At 30.8% G+C, this 15,942-nt stretch overlaps 1 protein-coding gene across 2 annotated transcripts in view; it reads right to left on the bottom strand.

Annotated features, from left to right (window-relative positions):
- The window catches only part of LOC131160359 (uncharacterized), a 37,217-nt gene extending 24,767 nt beyond the window's left edge, over nt 1–12,450 (bottom strand). The window contains exons 1-6 of one of the 2 annotated variants that reach the window (XM_058115980.1): nt 11,691–12,450; nt 11,462–11,508; nt 11,078–11,148; nt 5,656–5,769; nt 5,355–5,530; nt 5,154–5,242 (exon numbers count right to left, since the gene is read on the bottom strand). In XM_058115980.1, the coding sequence (XP_057971963.1) occupies nt 5,154–5,242; nt 5,355–5,530; nt 5,656–5,769; nt 11,078–11,148; nt 11,462–11,508; nt 11,691–11,774 (581 nt within the window). In that variant the 5' untranslated portion in view covers nt 11,775–12,450. The remainder of the gene's footprint in view (nt 1–5,153; nt 5,243–5,354; nt 5,531–5,655; nt 5,770–11,077; nt 11,149–11,461; nt 11,509–11,690) is intronic. The other variant, XM_058115981.1, reaches the window with a different exon arrangement.
- Nucleotides 12,451–15,942: the final 3,492 nt, after the last annotated feature.

The following is a 15,942-nucleotide window of genomic DNA, read 5'->3' on the forward strand; positions in this document are numbered from 1 at the left end:
GAGTTGTGGTTTTGCTTGTTTATTTTTTCCTCCTTTTGTTTTTTTTTTTTTTTACTTTCTTTTTGGTTTCTCCCAAATTTTAAAAGGATATTTCTTATTCTCCCTTGTGTAAATTCTTAATCTCTTAACAAATCTTCTTTTTATATCAAAAATAAATAATGACACCCAATCCCGGATAACATTTTGAAAACAGCAATCCATAAACAGCCTGAACTATAAGCCAAAGAGATGCCAAATACCAAATTTTGTCCCAAAGGAGACCACTTGACATCTTCTTTCAAGAAAATATTCTAGCATTCGTTTCCCACAAAGTCCCAAGAGAGAGCACACCTCCACAGCTTCCCAACATACTGTTGATTAACTCTATGTATCATGTCCACTTTTATTAATATCTTGATTATCAAGTACAATCTTATTTCCTATACTCCTTTCATCATTGCATTGCATTTCATATATTATATCTAATTTCTACTTATCCTAAATCTTTAAACTCTAATGTGATTCTCCAGAGTTCTAACTTAGATTCCACTTCACAACTACCTTCATCAATCAAGACAATATCATATGCAAACAAAAAGTCAAAGGGATCTCGTTTTGGATATTCTTAGCCAATTCATGAATCACTAAAGCAAAAAGATAAGGACTCAAAGTAGATCCTTCATTTACACCTATTGTGATTGGAAATTTTCTCTAGACTCCCCTCCTATAGTCCTAACACTAGTAGTTACTCTCTCATACATATCCTTAATGATCTCCATATATTTACGGCACACTCCCTTCTTTTCTAAAGCCTACCAAGTTCCCTAGGTACTCTATCATAGGCTTTCTCTAGGTCAATAAAAACCATATGCAAATCCATCTTCTTTTTCCTAAACTTTTCCATTAATCTTCTTAAAAGATAAATAGCTTCTGGTGTCAATCCCTCAAGCATAAAACAAAATTGATTCTCTAAAACCCCTGTTTCTAGTCTTATTCTTCGTTCAATTACCCTTTCCCACAATTTCATTGTATGACTCATAATCCCGCAATAGTTATTACAATTTTATGCCTTTGCTTTTGTATAAAGGTAACAATGCGTTTTTCCTCCATTCCTCTAGCATTTTCTTGGAATTTGTTATAGTGTTAAATAGATTAGCTAACCACATACTTCCTTTATCTCCTAAACATTTCCAAATTTCAATTGGTATGTTATTTGGTCCTACAGATCTCCTATTAATCCTTTTTAAAGCCATCTTGGTTTCAAAGACTCTAGTTTTGCGAATAAATCTCCTATTTTTAGTCTTTTCCTCATTTCTCACTTCCAAGTTCAAACTTTTAGTTTGGTTTTCATTAAATAGCTTATCAAAGTATCTCCATCAGCTCTCTTTTATGTCTTCTTCTTTAGTTAAGACGTTATTATTCTCATCCTTTATACATTTTACATTGTCTAAATCTTCTATATTTAGCTTCACCAACAGCCTTTCTTGCATTTTCTTCTTGCCTCATTATACTTTTCAAGCATTTCTATATCCCTATAACTTTTTTTATGTTTCATACCAATTCCAAACAATGTTTGCAACTACCTCCCTTGTTGCCAATCACACTCATTGATCATTTTGTCTTTGAATTCTTCTATATTTTCTCCCTTCAATCTCCACCACCTAGTCCTCTTACGTTGATTTATGTTGTGTAGTCAAATTTTCACCAAGGATACTTTACAATCCTTACACGATAGACAATCCCCTTTCTAGTTAAAAGAATTCTATTTGGTTTTTATTAGCCCACTCTTGAAGAAGTGTTCTCCTCTTTTCAAAAACAAGTATCAATATAACCAAATCGTAGGACATGGCAAAATCTAAAATCATCTCACCGGCCTCATTTTTATCTCCATATCCATGGCCTCTATGTATCCTCTTATAAGCTACATTGTCCTTACCAATGTGTCCATTCAAAACAGCTCCTATGAATATCTTTTCAAAACCCAATATACCTTGTAAAATACAATCCATATCTTCCAAAATTGTCTTTTAAGGTTTTCTGCTAAGCCTAGTTAGATACACACTAATGACATTTACTATCTCTAGGCCTAGAGCTATCTTAATTTTTATGATCCTATGCCCTATTCTTTTAGCATCAAGATAAATTATCTTTTAGGCTTTTGTCTACAATATTAGCCCCCTCCTGTCTAGAATGACTATATCTAGTCCACCCTTGTCCATTTTTCACTGCACCCGAGTGGTATATGTGCAACGTGTGGCCTATAGGGGATGCCCCAATTAATTTTCTATAAGGATTCATATTATAAAGATTTGACAAGCTTTACATTGGCTATCAACTACCTAATGCAACCCTACTCCTTTATCCGAGCTTGGGATTATCTGGGTGTAAAGATTTAAAGCAATTCGTGTTACACATGTGAACTAAGTAAAAACCGTTTTGTTATTGATGAAAGTGAAAAAAAAAAATTCTTGAAAAATGTAAAGTGTTTTCATAAGATCAGCAAAACAAAAACAGAAAACAAAAAACCCACACAGCCTACCTATGTAATCTAAACTAATTAGTCTGCTAATTACTCTTTAAGTTTTTCTAACTTGGCAAAGGGAAATTACCTCCACGAGAAAACACCACAACCAGGTGTTTTTAGATACCAAAGGACTAAGACCAAACCTTCTTTCCCTCATTGACCTACACACCACCTCCAACTTAATTAAATAATCTCTCCTTATCCCCTTTACAGTGAATAATGTACAAGATAAAAAATAAAAAAAAGTAACAAAAAAATATTCACAACTTCATCAATATCAGTATTGTACAAATATTACATTTACAAGAAGTTTATCCATCTGTCAGTGTTTACTACTAGTAATTCCATACCCTCGAGTGACTCCTACTCTTTTCCCACCAAAAAATTGAAAATATGAAAAGATGAATTAAGATTGATTGTTTTTTTTCCCTTTCTTTGTTAGTCCTAATTCCTGCACACACCCAAAGTTACTTATAAGCTGTCTCCGTTGAATCACACCACTGCATCATGCCGTCATCATGCTCAAAGCATCCTGGCATGGAAAGCAACTTGGATTCTTGAAAATAGAAGCTAGTTCTGCAAGGAGTTGGAAACTGTTCAGCACTTATTCCTCATTGCTTGTGGGTTGATAGTCTTCCATATCATTCTCAAGAATTTAAGAGTGTTTACACAGACACACAGTCAATATTTCTAGATGTGTATATATATATATATATAAAGTTGAAAATACACACACAAATTAGTTTAAAATATTCCTTTCCATTCTTCCTTTGTCTCGCTCTATCACTCAATCATCTCCTTTAATTTTCAACTTAATGCTTGCTCACATTTGGTTGAAAAAAAAATATGCACACAAGCATATTTGGAACACATTAATTGCATCAATTATAGTTCAACTGAAACTTTTCATATCAATTTAACTATTTTATTCTTAATTAAAATTTTAATCGAATCACACAGCCCCACTCAACACCTTTTTTGTATTTGTTTGATTTGTTTGACTAGTAAAATTTATTGAGCATGTTTTGTTGGGGAAAACAATTTTCATTTTTCATTTTACTTTTTTAAAAAACTACAAAAAAAAATTAGCCAATTTTTCATTTTTACAACATTTGTATGAAATAAATTATCAAGAATAAAAAGTTTTGGCACAATTTGATTGTGGAAATAGTTTTATTTTCCATTTCTACTTTTTCAAATAATTACAAGAATGCCACCTAATATCTAAATTTATATAGAGAAATTGGAAAACACCTTTTTATATTTTCCAGATTTGAAGCACTCTTATCTTGTGTATGGGAGCATAGAATTTGAATCTTGACCTATGATTTGGGTAATTATGAATAGAGTTTCTTCCAATCTACACAAATCCAAATTAAAGCCCAAATCTATGATCCCATATATTTCCTTGTATAATTTTTAAGAAAACTGAAAAACAAGTTGTTTTTTTTCAATTATTTTGAAATATAGAAATAAAAAATAAAAAGCTATTTTGAACATTTAAACAAACTCTTTATTTTCTATCTTTGAATAGGAATCTTGGAAAACAAAATTTTTTATAATTCTTTGAAAAACTAAAAAAATGGAATACAGAAAATGTTCTCCAGAGCCAAAGGGGCACATAAGTTTTAAAAAAATTTTGTTTTGATAGTTTCACTGATAGAATAGGAATTTACAAACAAGAGAATAAGGCATCTCTTTTCAAAACTCTTGGTTACCAGAAGAAGTAAAAAGGGAAAACCAAAAACTATCACTAGAAACAACCCAAAATAATCAGCATGCCCTATCAATTCAACAAGGAAAGCCAATCACATTCTGAAAACCGCATCCCCTTAAAGTTAGCATTACCCACACACCAAAGAGAAGCCACATAGTGAATCTTCTCCCATGCCAGCAAAAATGGCAACTTCTTCCCTTCAAACATGCACGCGTTTTAAAAATATTTTGTTAACAATAAGGTGGTAAAAGAAATTATCTTAGTTGGGGATTAGCTAATCAGTTAGTATGATCATTTTGTATACACATGCACACCGATACCTATAGTTAATGTCATGAATCCAACCATTATCTGACCCACCAGCCTATTGATTCAGCCTCACTGGGCTGATCACCAGTCCAGGTCATAGATTTTTGTTTATATTAAATAAGAAACTGACAAAAAAAAGAATAACTAATATACTCAACTATTACAAACTCTCAATGCCCCCCCCCCCCCCCAAACCTCTCTCATTGTCCCCCCAAGAACAAATTGACACGCTGCATTCAAGCCTCAAGTTGCTCATAATAAATCTTAACATACTTATGATGAACACTTAAACTCCTCTTCAATTGGCAACAAACAGAGCAAGTTATAGAATAAAGTTAGAAGTGACGCTTGGCATCATGAAACCATAATTGCATCAACGAATTTATTCCATTTTTTGTAATTTTAGAATTCAACTAATCAACTTCCATTCTTCATCATGGCATGAACAAAAATCTCCATAATTAACTACTTTTATGAAAGAACTACCAAAGAACTTAAGTTTCATAGGGAAAGAATCAACCATAATTGCTTAGAAGCCAACAAGCAAATAGAAGATGCATTAAAAATTCAATCAGGAAGTATTAAACACAAATACATTCAGAAAAAGTAGAGAAGAACTCTTACAGTGGATAACCTTGGACAAGCGACATAACCACACAATGCCTATTACAATCTACAGCATTTGGGACTGGGAAACCATGTTCTCCTAAAGCCTACACAAGCAGACATAAGTGTCATCTGCCAGCTGCCAGCTGCCAACACAGTGTAACAAAGCATTCGCCTCATATAATTACATCAAAAGGGAAACGAAAGAATGAAAGAAACCTTCATAAAAGCAAACTCTTTAACCGCAGCAAGCCGCGACAAATAAAGCCAATTATAACTACTGCGATGCCTCAAATAATCACGCTTAGATTTTACAGCCCTAAAAGAAATTCTACCCAGCCTGTGCAGCTTCATTGCCAGAACTGCACCGTCTTCAGTCGCAACTTCAAAGATATCTTAAATAAAACAACATAATTGAAATCCCATAATTATAATACATAACAAGATAGAAAAAAAATAAAAAGTGAAAAATAAAAAATGATGATATCTATTGATTACTCAAAAAAAAAAAAAAAGATACCTGACTCTTTTCCCACGCCAATTTGACGACCAACAGCCATAAATACTCCACGATTAACCATGGTCTTAATAGCAAGAAAATCATAACCAAGGTAGGTGAGGCGAAAACCATCATCTAGATACACACAAAAAAAAAAAAAAACAAGGTTTAATACTCTTAGTTTTTGGGAAAATGATAAGAGTGCATTGCTTGGATAGAATATCAGAAATTTTTTTACATTGAAGAAAAAAAAACCTTGTTACATAGTAGAAGAAGAAAAATATACAGAAAAAGAAAAAAAGGAGAACAAGTAATTTGCAATCAAAAGAAAAAAGATAATAAAATTTCATCATCTTATGAAGCACTCTGGTCTCCGATGATATCCTGACAGCACCCGCTTAAAACAGCCAGCACAATAAGCCCAAAGAGAAGCCAGATATCAAAACTTATCCCAAATAAATCCCACTCAAGATCTATTTCCTAAAAAATTCTAGCATTACTTTCCGGAAAAATTCCCCACAACACAAGTACAAAGAAAGAGCACATATCCACAACCTTTCAGCATCCTCACCCTTTCCAAGCAAAAGAAATAGCCAACAGATCTTCCACTGATTTTGGACAAACCCTCATTTCTCCCAGCACCCCGAAATGTTGAGTCCACAAATTCCAACCAAAAGAACAATGAATAAACCATTGAGACACATCTCTTGAACTGTTTCCACACATGAGACACATGCAGAAACAGAGCATAATTACGTACTTCTCAAAACTGAATTGCATACATAGACATCGGAACATATTAACTAGTAAAAAATGCCCACGCTTTGCGGCAGGATAATAGAATAAAAAAAGAAAGGTCAAATACATATGAGGTAAGTTAAAAAAGAAAGATTAGAAGCTTGAATTATAAGTAAGTGACATTGGAATGATTAAGTTTGTCTTTAGGAGAATAAAAATTGCCTAAGGATAACAAACGAATTTAAATTTTGAATTTTGATAATGAACATTGATTATGAGAGAACCCAAATATTAAGATCAATCCTAACAATATAAAATTGCAATGATACTTCATTTTAGCATGAAACTTGAATGTAAATACAACCTCAATTATTAATAAAGGTGCATAAGAAAAGCATATTCGGAATATACTATTTCATTAAACATTACCTTTAAAACACATAATACAAATAATATTTAGGTATAACTTTTTTGTGTGTTTTTAGTGAGATTAATTGTCATATATATGTATTTTGATGTTAGTTTTATCAATAATATCATAATTTAACACATTATTTTTATATTATTTGTTCAACATAATTGACAAATAATGATAAATTCGTATGAATAATACAATATTTATAAAAATTGCATGTAGTAGGTAAAACTTTAAAAATATTATGGACATGTACATATCATATAAATTTATTTGGGGCGGATCAATAATAAAATAGAGATATAAACCATAATAATATTGAATGAGGATTTAAAATGTAAAATTTGAGTAAAATTTAAATATTTTATTTTATAATACATGGAAAGTAGAACAATTATTAAATTACATGCATTTATGTATTTATATATAAATATATATATTTATATATAATTATACTGTTTTGATATTAGATCTTTTTGGTGGAAGGCAAGTGAGAAAACAATCACTTATTGTAATTTTAATGTATATAATATATGTAAACAAAAATGTGACACAGTATATATATTTCTTCACGGTATATATATTTCTATATTTTTTAATAATATTAAAAATTAATTTTATAATTTTACATATATATATATATATATATAAATATACTGTGAAGAAATATATATACCGTGTCGCATTTCTGTTTACATATAGTATATACATTAAAATTAGAATAAGTGATTGTTTTCTCATTTGCCTTCCACCAAAAAGATCTAATATCAAAACAGTATAATTATATATAAATATATATATTTATATATAAATACATAAATGCATGTAATTTAATAATTGTTCTACTTTCCATGTATTATAAAATAAAATATTTAAATTTTACTCAGATTTTACATTTTAAATCCTCATTCAATATTATTATGGTTTATATTTCCATATTTTTTAATAATATTAATTAAAATTAATTTTATAATTTTAGTGGAGAAAAATTGTATTGTACTGTATATATTATATTGAATATTTTAAAAATATTTTCAATTATTTATGCGAATTTTAATGTATATAATGTATGTAAAAAAAAATGTAACACGGTACGTATATTTCAATATTTTCAAACAATATAAATTAAATTTAATTCTATACTTTAAGTAGATGTAAATATAAACAAATGATAAAGAAAGTAGGAAGTAAATTAAGTAATAATTGGAATTAATTTTATAATATAAAAGTATTGACAAAGAAAGTGATGAAAAATTGTTGAGTTGGGGCCACGTTGGATCAAAGAGAAAGAGAAGATTTTAAAAATTAAATTTAAATTGATTTTTAAAATTAGTGGGGCCCATGTGAGGCCCCATCTATCTCTGCGGAGAGAGGAGGGGGAAATTCAGAATGATAAACAAAAAATTGTGGGGCCCGCATGGGTCCTCCATCTGCCATAGAGAGAGAGAGTTCACTTTTTAAAAACAGTGGGAGCACATGGGGCCCCCTCTGCTGTATAAAAGACAGAAGCCAAAAATTTGGATAAAAAAAGAACTAAAAAAAAACCAGCGCCACATGTCAGCACTGGATTGAGTGCTAACATTCAGAAATTATATATATCGATTACATAATTACGCAATTACATAGTTCAAATTCAAATCTAGAGGCGAGTCAACAAAATAATTATGTATGCTTCTAAATAGAACCAATTACGTTATTACGTACATACAAATTAGTTAGTTTCGATAATCAAATCAAGTACATATGAACATAATTACATTATTCCATATTTCCATGCATATTTGAAATTGTCCATAAATTATTACGTAGTTTAGCTTAGAGGCATAGTCAATACTATAATTACATACATATCCTAACCAAAATGTACATAGTTACGTGATTACATACATAAATATCTGCATTATAGTATTAATTATGGAATTAATTTTGTAATTACATAATTTAGTTTCAACTGAGAGATGTAATCAATACGATAATTATTACATAATTGCGAACATATCTTAACCAAATCAATTACATGATGTTGTACATATAATTGCTTCAGATAACTCATCCAAAGCAATCATGAAAACACAAAATTACGGAATTACATGTATATTCAAACTAAACTGTACATAACTACGTAATCAAATAATTATATGCATAGATATCCAAATTTTAGAATTAACTTAATTACCTAATTAAGCTTAAATGGGAGGTATCAATATCATAATTACATACATATACAAGATGAACTATCCATAATTACTGAATTACAGACAGGTATCCAAATTATAGTATTATTGTGTAATTACATAATTCAATAGATAAGTTTCAAATAAGAGGTACAAACAATATCATAATTACATACATACATAATCACGTACATATTTTAATTGAACCAGTTATGTTATTATGTACGTGCATATTAATTCATTCTCATAATCTAGCCAGATCAATGATGTACATAAATAATTAAGTAATTACATACATATTTAGAACGAGCTCTCCATAACTACGTAATTGTGTCCTATATGAATTACAGTGTTAATCACGTAATCATAGTTCAACTTCAAAGACTGGGTGCATTAATCAATTACTATTACAAGTTGACCATGCAAGAAAGTAAAATGGGTTGATGGGTCAACACAATACCACCCCCTCTCACCCATTTAGTTTATGGGTCTAGATGGGTCATCCATTTATGACCTTATTGGCAAACCCTAAGCCATTTATTTATAGTGGTCATGGGTGAATTACGAACTTGGGTCATACTAGAACCTTTATGTTTAATTTTAACCAACCAAAAAATGATTTGAGATACCCAATTACCAAAACCCAACCCACATTCTTCCGAAGGCCCACACAGCGACTCCCACCACCAAATGATCTCTCCTCTCTCACACACCTAACTAAAGGAAATCCCTCAAAACCGTCCATCTCTTTTGAGACACCCCTCAGATCCTAAAATCAGAGGAAAAAATACTGCAGAATGGTAGAAGCGCTCGTTTAAATATGAGTAATTGTACCATCTAAAGGAAACAAAGCTCCTATCCAACCATCCAATGGCTTTGCAACCTTAAACCAAGGAATCCCAAAAAGGCAAATGAATAAAGCTTAACACCCAAAGGAACTCCTAAACAAATCAAAGTCAATCTTAAACACCACACCCAGGCACCCAGCTAGGGAGGTCAATTCCCAAAACCCTCTCAAGATTAACATTAATTTGCCCAACATCACTCTTCCCATATTAATTCTAAGACCAAAAAGACTCAAAGATCTAAAAAATACTGAAACATTGCAATAATGCAATCTAAGAAAATAAAGGGATCATCTTTGCTGCAAATGGGGCACTGCAATCTCCTCCTTACCCCACCTTAAAACCTCTCCAACATCAATTCCCACCCCCATCTACAACCCTATCCAACATTCTTCTCGATACATCCAGAAGAAGAAAAACAATCTTTAAACACAATGTCACTCTACTTCCTATATCAAACGTACTTTCTAATATATTTTAAATCAAAAATAGTAATATTTTAAAATTTTCTAATTAACAATTTAATTAATAGTTAAAATTAGAAAACTGTTTAATGCAATACACAAATACAGTTCCTTATACACCAACATTACGAATAAAACAAATAATTACAAAATAAACTAAAATTACTTAAAATACACAAAATAACCCTAAATTAACTAAACTTCTAAAGAACCAGAATTTTTTTCTAAGCTGAAATAAAAATCCTATTTTCTAAAGCTAAAGCAATATAAGCATCTAAAGTTTTGCACTGGTGGTCCTCCATCACATCCCCAAGATCAACCAAAGTGAACAAAAGCACCATCTCCAATTTTATACCATGTGCAAAGAAAAGATATGGAACCTAAGAAAGTTCCAAGGACTTGCGTAGCACAAACACCCACAACAGCTCCCACCCATCTCTATGCAACCTACTAACCCTTTATAACCTTGTGCTAGAGAAGTTTGTTATAAAGGAAACCAGGACAACCATTTCCATCGCAAGAGAAATGTTCTTAGAAACCAAATCCCCTTTATATCTAACGCCCTACCAACCACATTCCAACCAACCAAATGGTCCCTTTGAATATTACCAACCAGACAGTAAAAAAAAAAAAAAAATCCTCATCAATTTCTCTAACCTCTCTGTCACCTCAAAGAAACAATTTTTGCCGACTGAAATACCCAAACACCAAAAAAAAGTATAAGTATTTTTCTGAAGCATTTACAGGGAGACAAATGGAGGCTAAGAATTAATGTTTGTTCAAGAACTTATATTATAGACAACTTACATTTGGAAGAGTCGTGGTGCAGCAGCTTGTGCTTGAGCAAATTCTTCAACACCTTGTACGTTCCTCCATGCCTCCAAGCATATGCATATAATAGCCAATCAATATTAATAGAAACCACAATAAACACAACAATTGATAAAATATTTACCAAAAAAATGCAATAACTAACACAGTACCTTTACAAAGGAAAAAAAAAATGATTTAAGGAGTGAGGGCATGAGAGGAAATCCATAATTAATTGAAAGGAATAAGTATTCAAAGAAGATCAAAAAATGAAAACAGAGGTGGTAGATATAAGTGTTAGATATATGTAATAGATTTAAAGCAATGGATAATTATTTAGCATATGAATTTAAATCTTAAGCAAAAAGAAAAAAAAATTACTTGAGAGCTGCAATCCGGTCCACAAGTTCTGAAGGCACAATTTCATGCTGAAAGTATGCAGGTGGCAGAAGAAGAAATCATTAGCAACCACTAAACACGTATATGTAATTAAAAGGAAAGGTAGTCCAGAGATTAAACAATAAGAAATTCAATAATCAGTAGAATCCATGAGGCAAAACAAAAGCTGAAACAAATTTGGATATAAAGGGGCAAGGAGGGGAGTACACACATTCCTCATTCCCATTTCAACGGCTGTGAGAACCCTAAAATCATCTTTAGACAAGTATCTCAACACGTCAACATCCAGCTTCATCCTGTTTCGTGCTACTACTGACCAGTGCTGCGAAGATGAAATTAAGCAAATATGTTGCACTCAAAGAAAGACGGAAGGAGACGATTAAGCGAATGACATCGCAAAAAAATTTGTCAGTTTTGGGGGGCCCTTCAATCCTCTTTTCTATGTCGTTCCTCTCTCGTGCGAAGCGACTTCCCTCTCTCGAATCTCCCTATGGCTTTGAATGTAGCAGGTGATGTCCAGTTCACGATTCAGATCGAGAGGACGACCTTCGATTTGAATGCGGACTAGGGGAGAGATATTCAGTTTCTGTTCGTGCCCGAGCCCGAGAAAAATCCCGCTCAGAATAGGTGGATTAAACTTCCGAAAGAGGCAGTTCTCTGGTTTGCCAATGGTCTTCCAGATTTTGTTCCGTTGGTTAGGGGTTCTCGAAAGGTCTGTATGGGAAATATGCTGTTCTGGTTGTCGATTATGTGGACTAGGGTGGGGAAATTTTTGGAGTCAGGGTTGGATTGGAATGGTAAGATGTTCTCTGTTCTGGAGTTCTGCGAATTAGCCGAAGTTAGGGTTCAATCACGAGGCGCAGGTACCGGTAGGCTTTCAGCTCCGGCTAAGGCGGCTAGGGTTACAGTAGGGAAAGAGGAGAAAGGGGCCTCGTCTCTAACACTATAAAATGCTACAAAGGAATAAGTGGTAGACAAGTACTGACAATTAGTGTTGAACTAAAAAAATAATGAAAGTTATTAATATTTTTAAGTAATACTTTCGTTAATAATTATTTTAGTATTTTCAATTAAAATATAGATGTTTTCTATTTTATAAAATAATTAAGATCATTTATCTTGAATTAATAATAACCTTATTATTAATGTATATTTATAACATAATACTATCATATTAATTTATGATAAAAATAATACTATTAAGCATATTAAAATTTTTAATTTATTTAATATCAATTTAAATTGGTAGATAGTTCTTGTTCAATTTAGGGTTGAATTATAATAACTAACTTATCATAATACATAGTAAAATTATATATAATTATTTTTAAATATATTTTAAATAAAAATATTAATATCTAATAATTAAATTTTTAAATGATAATTATATTAACTTTATAATTAAAATTTAAGAATTTTATTAATTAAAATAATATAATCTTGTTATTAATGTATATTTATAATATATGATTATCATATTAATTTATGTTCAAAATAATATTAGCAACTAAATTAAAACTTTTAATTAATTGATGTTAATTTAAATTTATAGATGGATATTTTTATTCATTCAAAATTTTAATTATATTTTATGTTATAACATATAATAAAATAATATATGATTGTTTATATATTATATTATAAATTAAAAATAGAATATTTTTAACTAACAATTTAATTAATAATTATGTTAATTTTTATTTTTAATTAAAGTTCAAATATTTTTATTAAGTGAAAATAATATAACATTAATTTTTGATTGACAATAATCTTGTTCTTAATGTATATTGATAACATATGATTATCATATTAATTTATGTTAAAATAATATTATTAACTAAATTAGCATTTCTAGTATTTTTTAAGATTAATTTAAATTAATAGATGGTTCTTTTTCATTTTAAAATTGATTTTTTTATGAAAAATTATTGTGTTATAATATATAATTATCTTCTAAAATAATTTTTTAATTACAAATAGCCACTAAATTTTCTTTTATAAATGATTCTTGAAAAGAAAATTTTATAACAAGTGTTTGTTGAAATAAAAGTTAAGTGTCATTTTTTTTTCTTGTAAAAAGTAATTATTTATGTGTGCCTAAACGAAGGGAATTACTTTAATTTTTGAGTTTTTGAGATTGAAAGAGATGAATGAAAATAAGTAAGGTAAGTGAATAATATAATTAGGGATAAAAGACATTCACCTTTCTTGAAGTTTGTCAAAAAGATAAATATCTGTTTGAATTCTTAAAGATGCCACAAACCTCATCGAGGTTTCAAAAATGTCATAAACATTTCTTGAAGTTTGCTAAAAGGAGACAGACATTCCCTTTAAAAACTTGTCTTTTTGTAAGATATAATGGGAGGTTTGTGTTATTTTGGCAAATATACAGAGATGTCTTTGGAATTTTTGAAACCTTAAGGAAAGTCCTTGGAGATTTTGAAACGTTAAGGGAGGTCATTGTCTTGAAAATGTCAATGTCTTTTGCGTTATTATAAGTGAGAAGGTAAAAAAGTTAAATAGGGTGTCCATATTGCTTTATGAAATGAAAGAACTATTTTTGAAGAGGGTGTTCCACCTCTTACTTGGCTTTGTGTCTCTCAATTAGTTTGCATTCTACGATATTTTAATTATTAAAAAATAATTGCGAAGGATTGTTCATGGAACTATTATGGAGATTCTTTAAAACCATGGTTAGGCCTTCAACACTTTCTAGGCTAGGGTAGGAATCTCTAGGAATTCCTTTTTGATGGAGAGATCACCCCTACTCAAATAGAAAATTTTCTATTTTCTAATGATTCTTCCACATGCTATGTTGTAACCTTTTTGGGAAGCCAATGGTTAAATTCTAAAATTCACCTACCCTTAGTTGTTGTATCGAGGGAAGGAGAGCTTGCTTTCTTTTCTTTTTTTTGAATATCGCCGGGTGTCCACGTGCGTTTTACGCTTTATGACTATTCCCACGTCCTGTGGAATTAACCCCACAACACCACTAGGAAGGTAAATTCAGGAGCTCAGGGGTGAGAATCGAACCCGAGAGGCTTTTTACAAGCTGACCGTCAAGCGGCACTCCCAGGAAACGCCTTACCACCTGAACAATGCCCTGGGGGGCGTGAGCGCTTGCTTTCTTCAAGAAACTTGAGAGGGGCTACTCTAAAGATAGGGAAATGAATAATATTAAAGCACTAGCATGGTTAAATAAAGAAAACATGAATCCTTTTAAATATGATTAACATAAAAATATAGATACGAATGAGCAAACGATGTCAAACCAAGAACACCTTCAAATGACGAATAAAAAAAATTTATAATTGATCATGTCCTTCAAATCACAACGTATCTCTTTTTATTTCATTAAATTTTTGCAATATATCGGTTACCAATAATGTACTTTTACCTTAGCGTCTTCTGCTAGAGAGAGAGAGAGAGTTCGAGGGGGGATGTTCTTCATAAAAAAGGGGATGCTCTGCTATTTGTATAGTTGGGTTTGAATGTGGCAGCAGGTAACAGTACAGCCCTTGCTCTCTTTGCTACTTTTTCCTTCCATAGTCGCAATTAGTGGTGGTTTTTCAGCATCAATTCAAACGTTTAGGATTTCATTTCTCTTGAAATTAAATTTATATTTAAATGAATATCCAAAGTAGGAATTGTTGCAATGCCTGTCCTAATTAGTTAGTTTTTTTAATTGAATTCCTAGTTGTAAAAAAGAAATCTAGCCATCATTACGAGTTCAGTCATGATCTCAAAGATACATCTTTGCTAATAAAAAATATATCTTACTTAGATTACAATTGAATGTTTCAATCAGTACTGATCATGGTTCGACTAACCCAATTTGTTATAACATGCAAATCAAAATCGAACCATTTCAAGTGGTTAATCAAAATTTAATTACCATTTTTTCGGCCAATATCAATGATTCACCGAAACGGACCGAACCATCGAAGTGACTATTAATAAACATAGTTTATAAATAAAATGTAAATTTCAAAATCAAGCATTAATATAATTTATAAACTTTGAAGTAACTTCAGCATAAGCTTACAAACATCCAACCATGATTTGAACATAAACAAATTTTGTAATCCAAGATCTAATTCTTGAAAAATAAAAAAACAATTCAAGTTCTAAATTGTTGAAAGTTCTATTTAAATTATTAGATATTAATATATAACTATATATATATATATATATATATATATATATATATATTTATATGCCCTTTATCCATATGGAAAGCAGATATAATCATAATTGTTCATGATGATGATCATTCGTCTAATTCTGAAAGTCATTCTAACACAATTTTTTTTTTGGGTCTAATTCATTCGTCTAATTCATGTGTCATGCATAACATAGAACAACTATGTTCCTCAAAAGTCAAAACTCTATACAATGGGCTCCGCACTGACTTTAGTCAAACCCTACACAATGGGCGTGAAAGTTGCCCTCATTAAAGTGAA

The sequence above is a fragment of the Malania oleifera genome, chromosome 7, assembly GCF_029873635.1.
Source record: "Malania oleifera isolate guangnan ecotype guangnan chromosome 7, ASM2987363v1, whole genome shotgun sequence".
Classification (NCBI taxonomy): Eukaryota; Viridiplantae; Streptophyta; class Magnoliopsida; order Santalales; family Ximeniaceae; genus Malania; species Malania oleifera.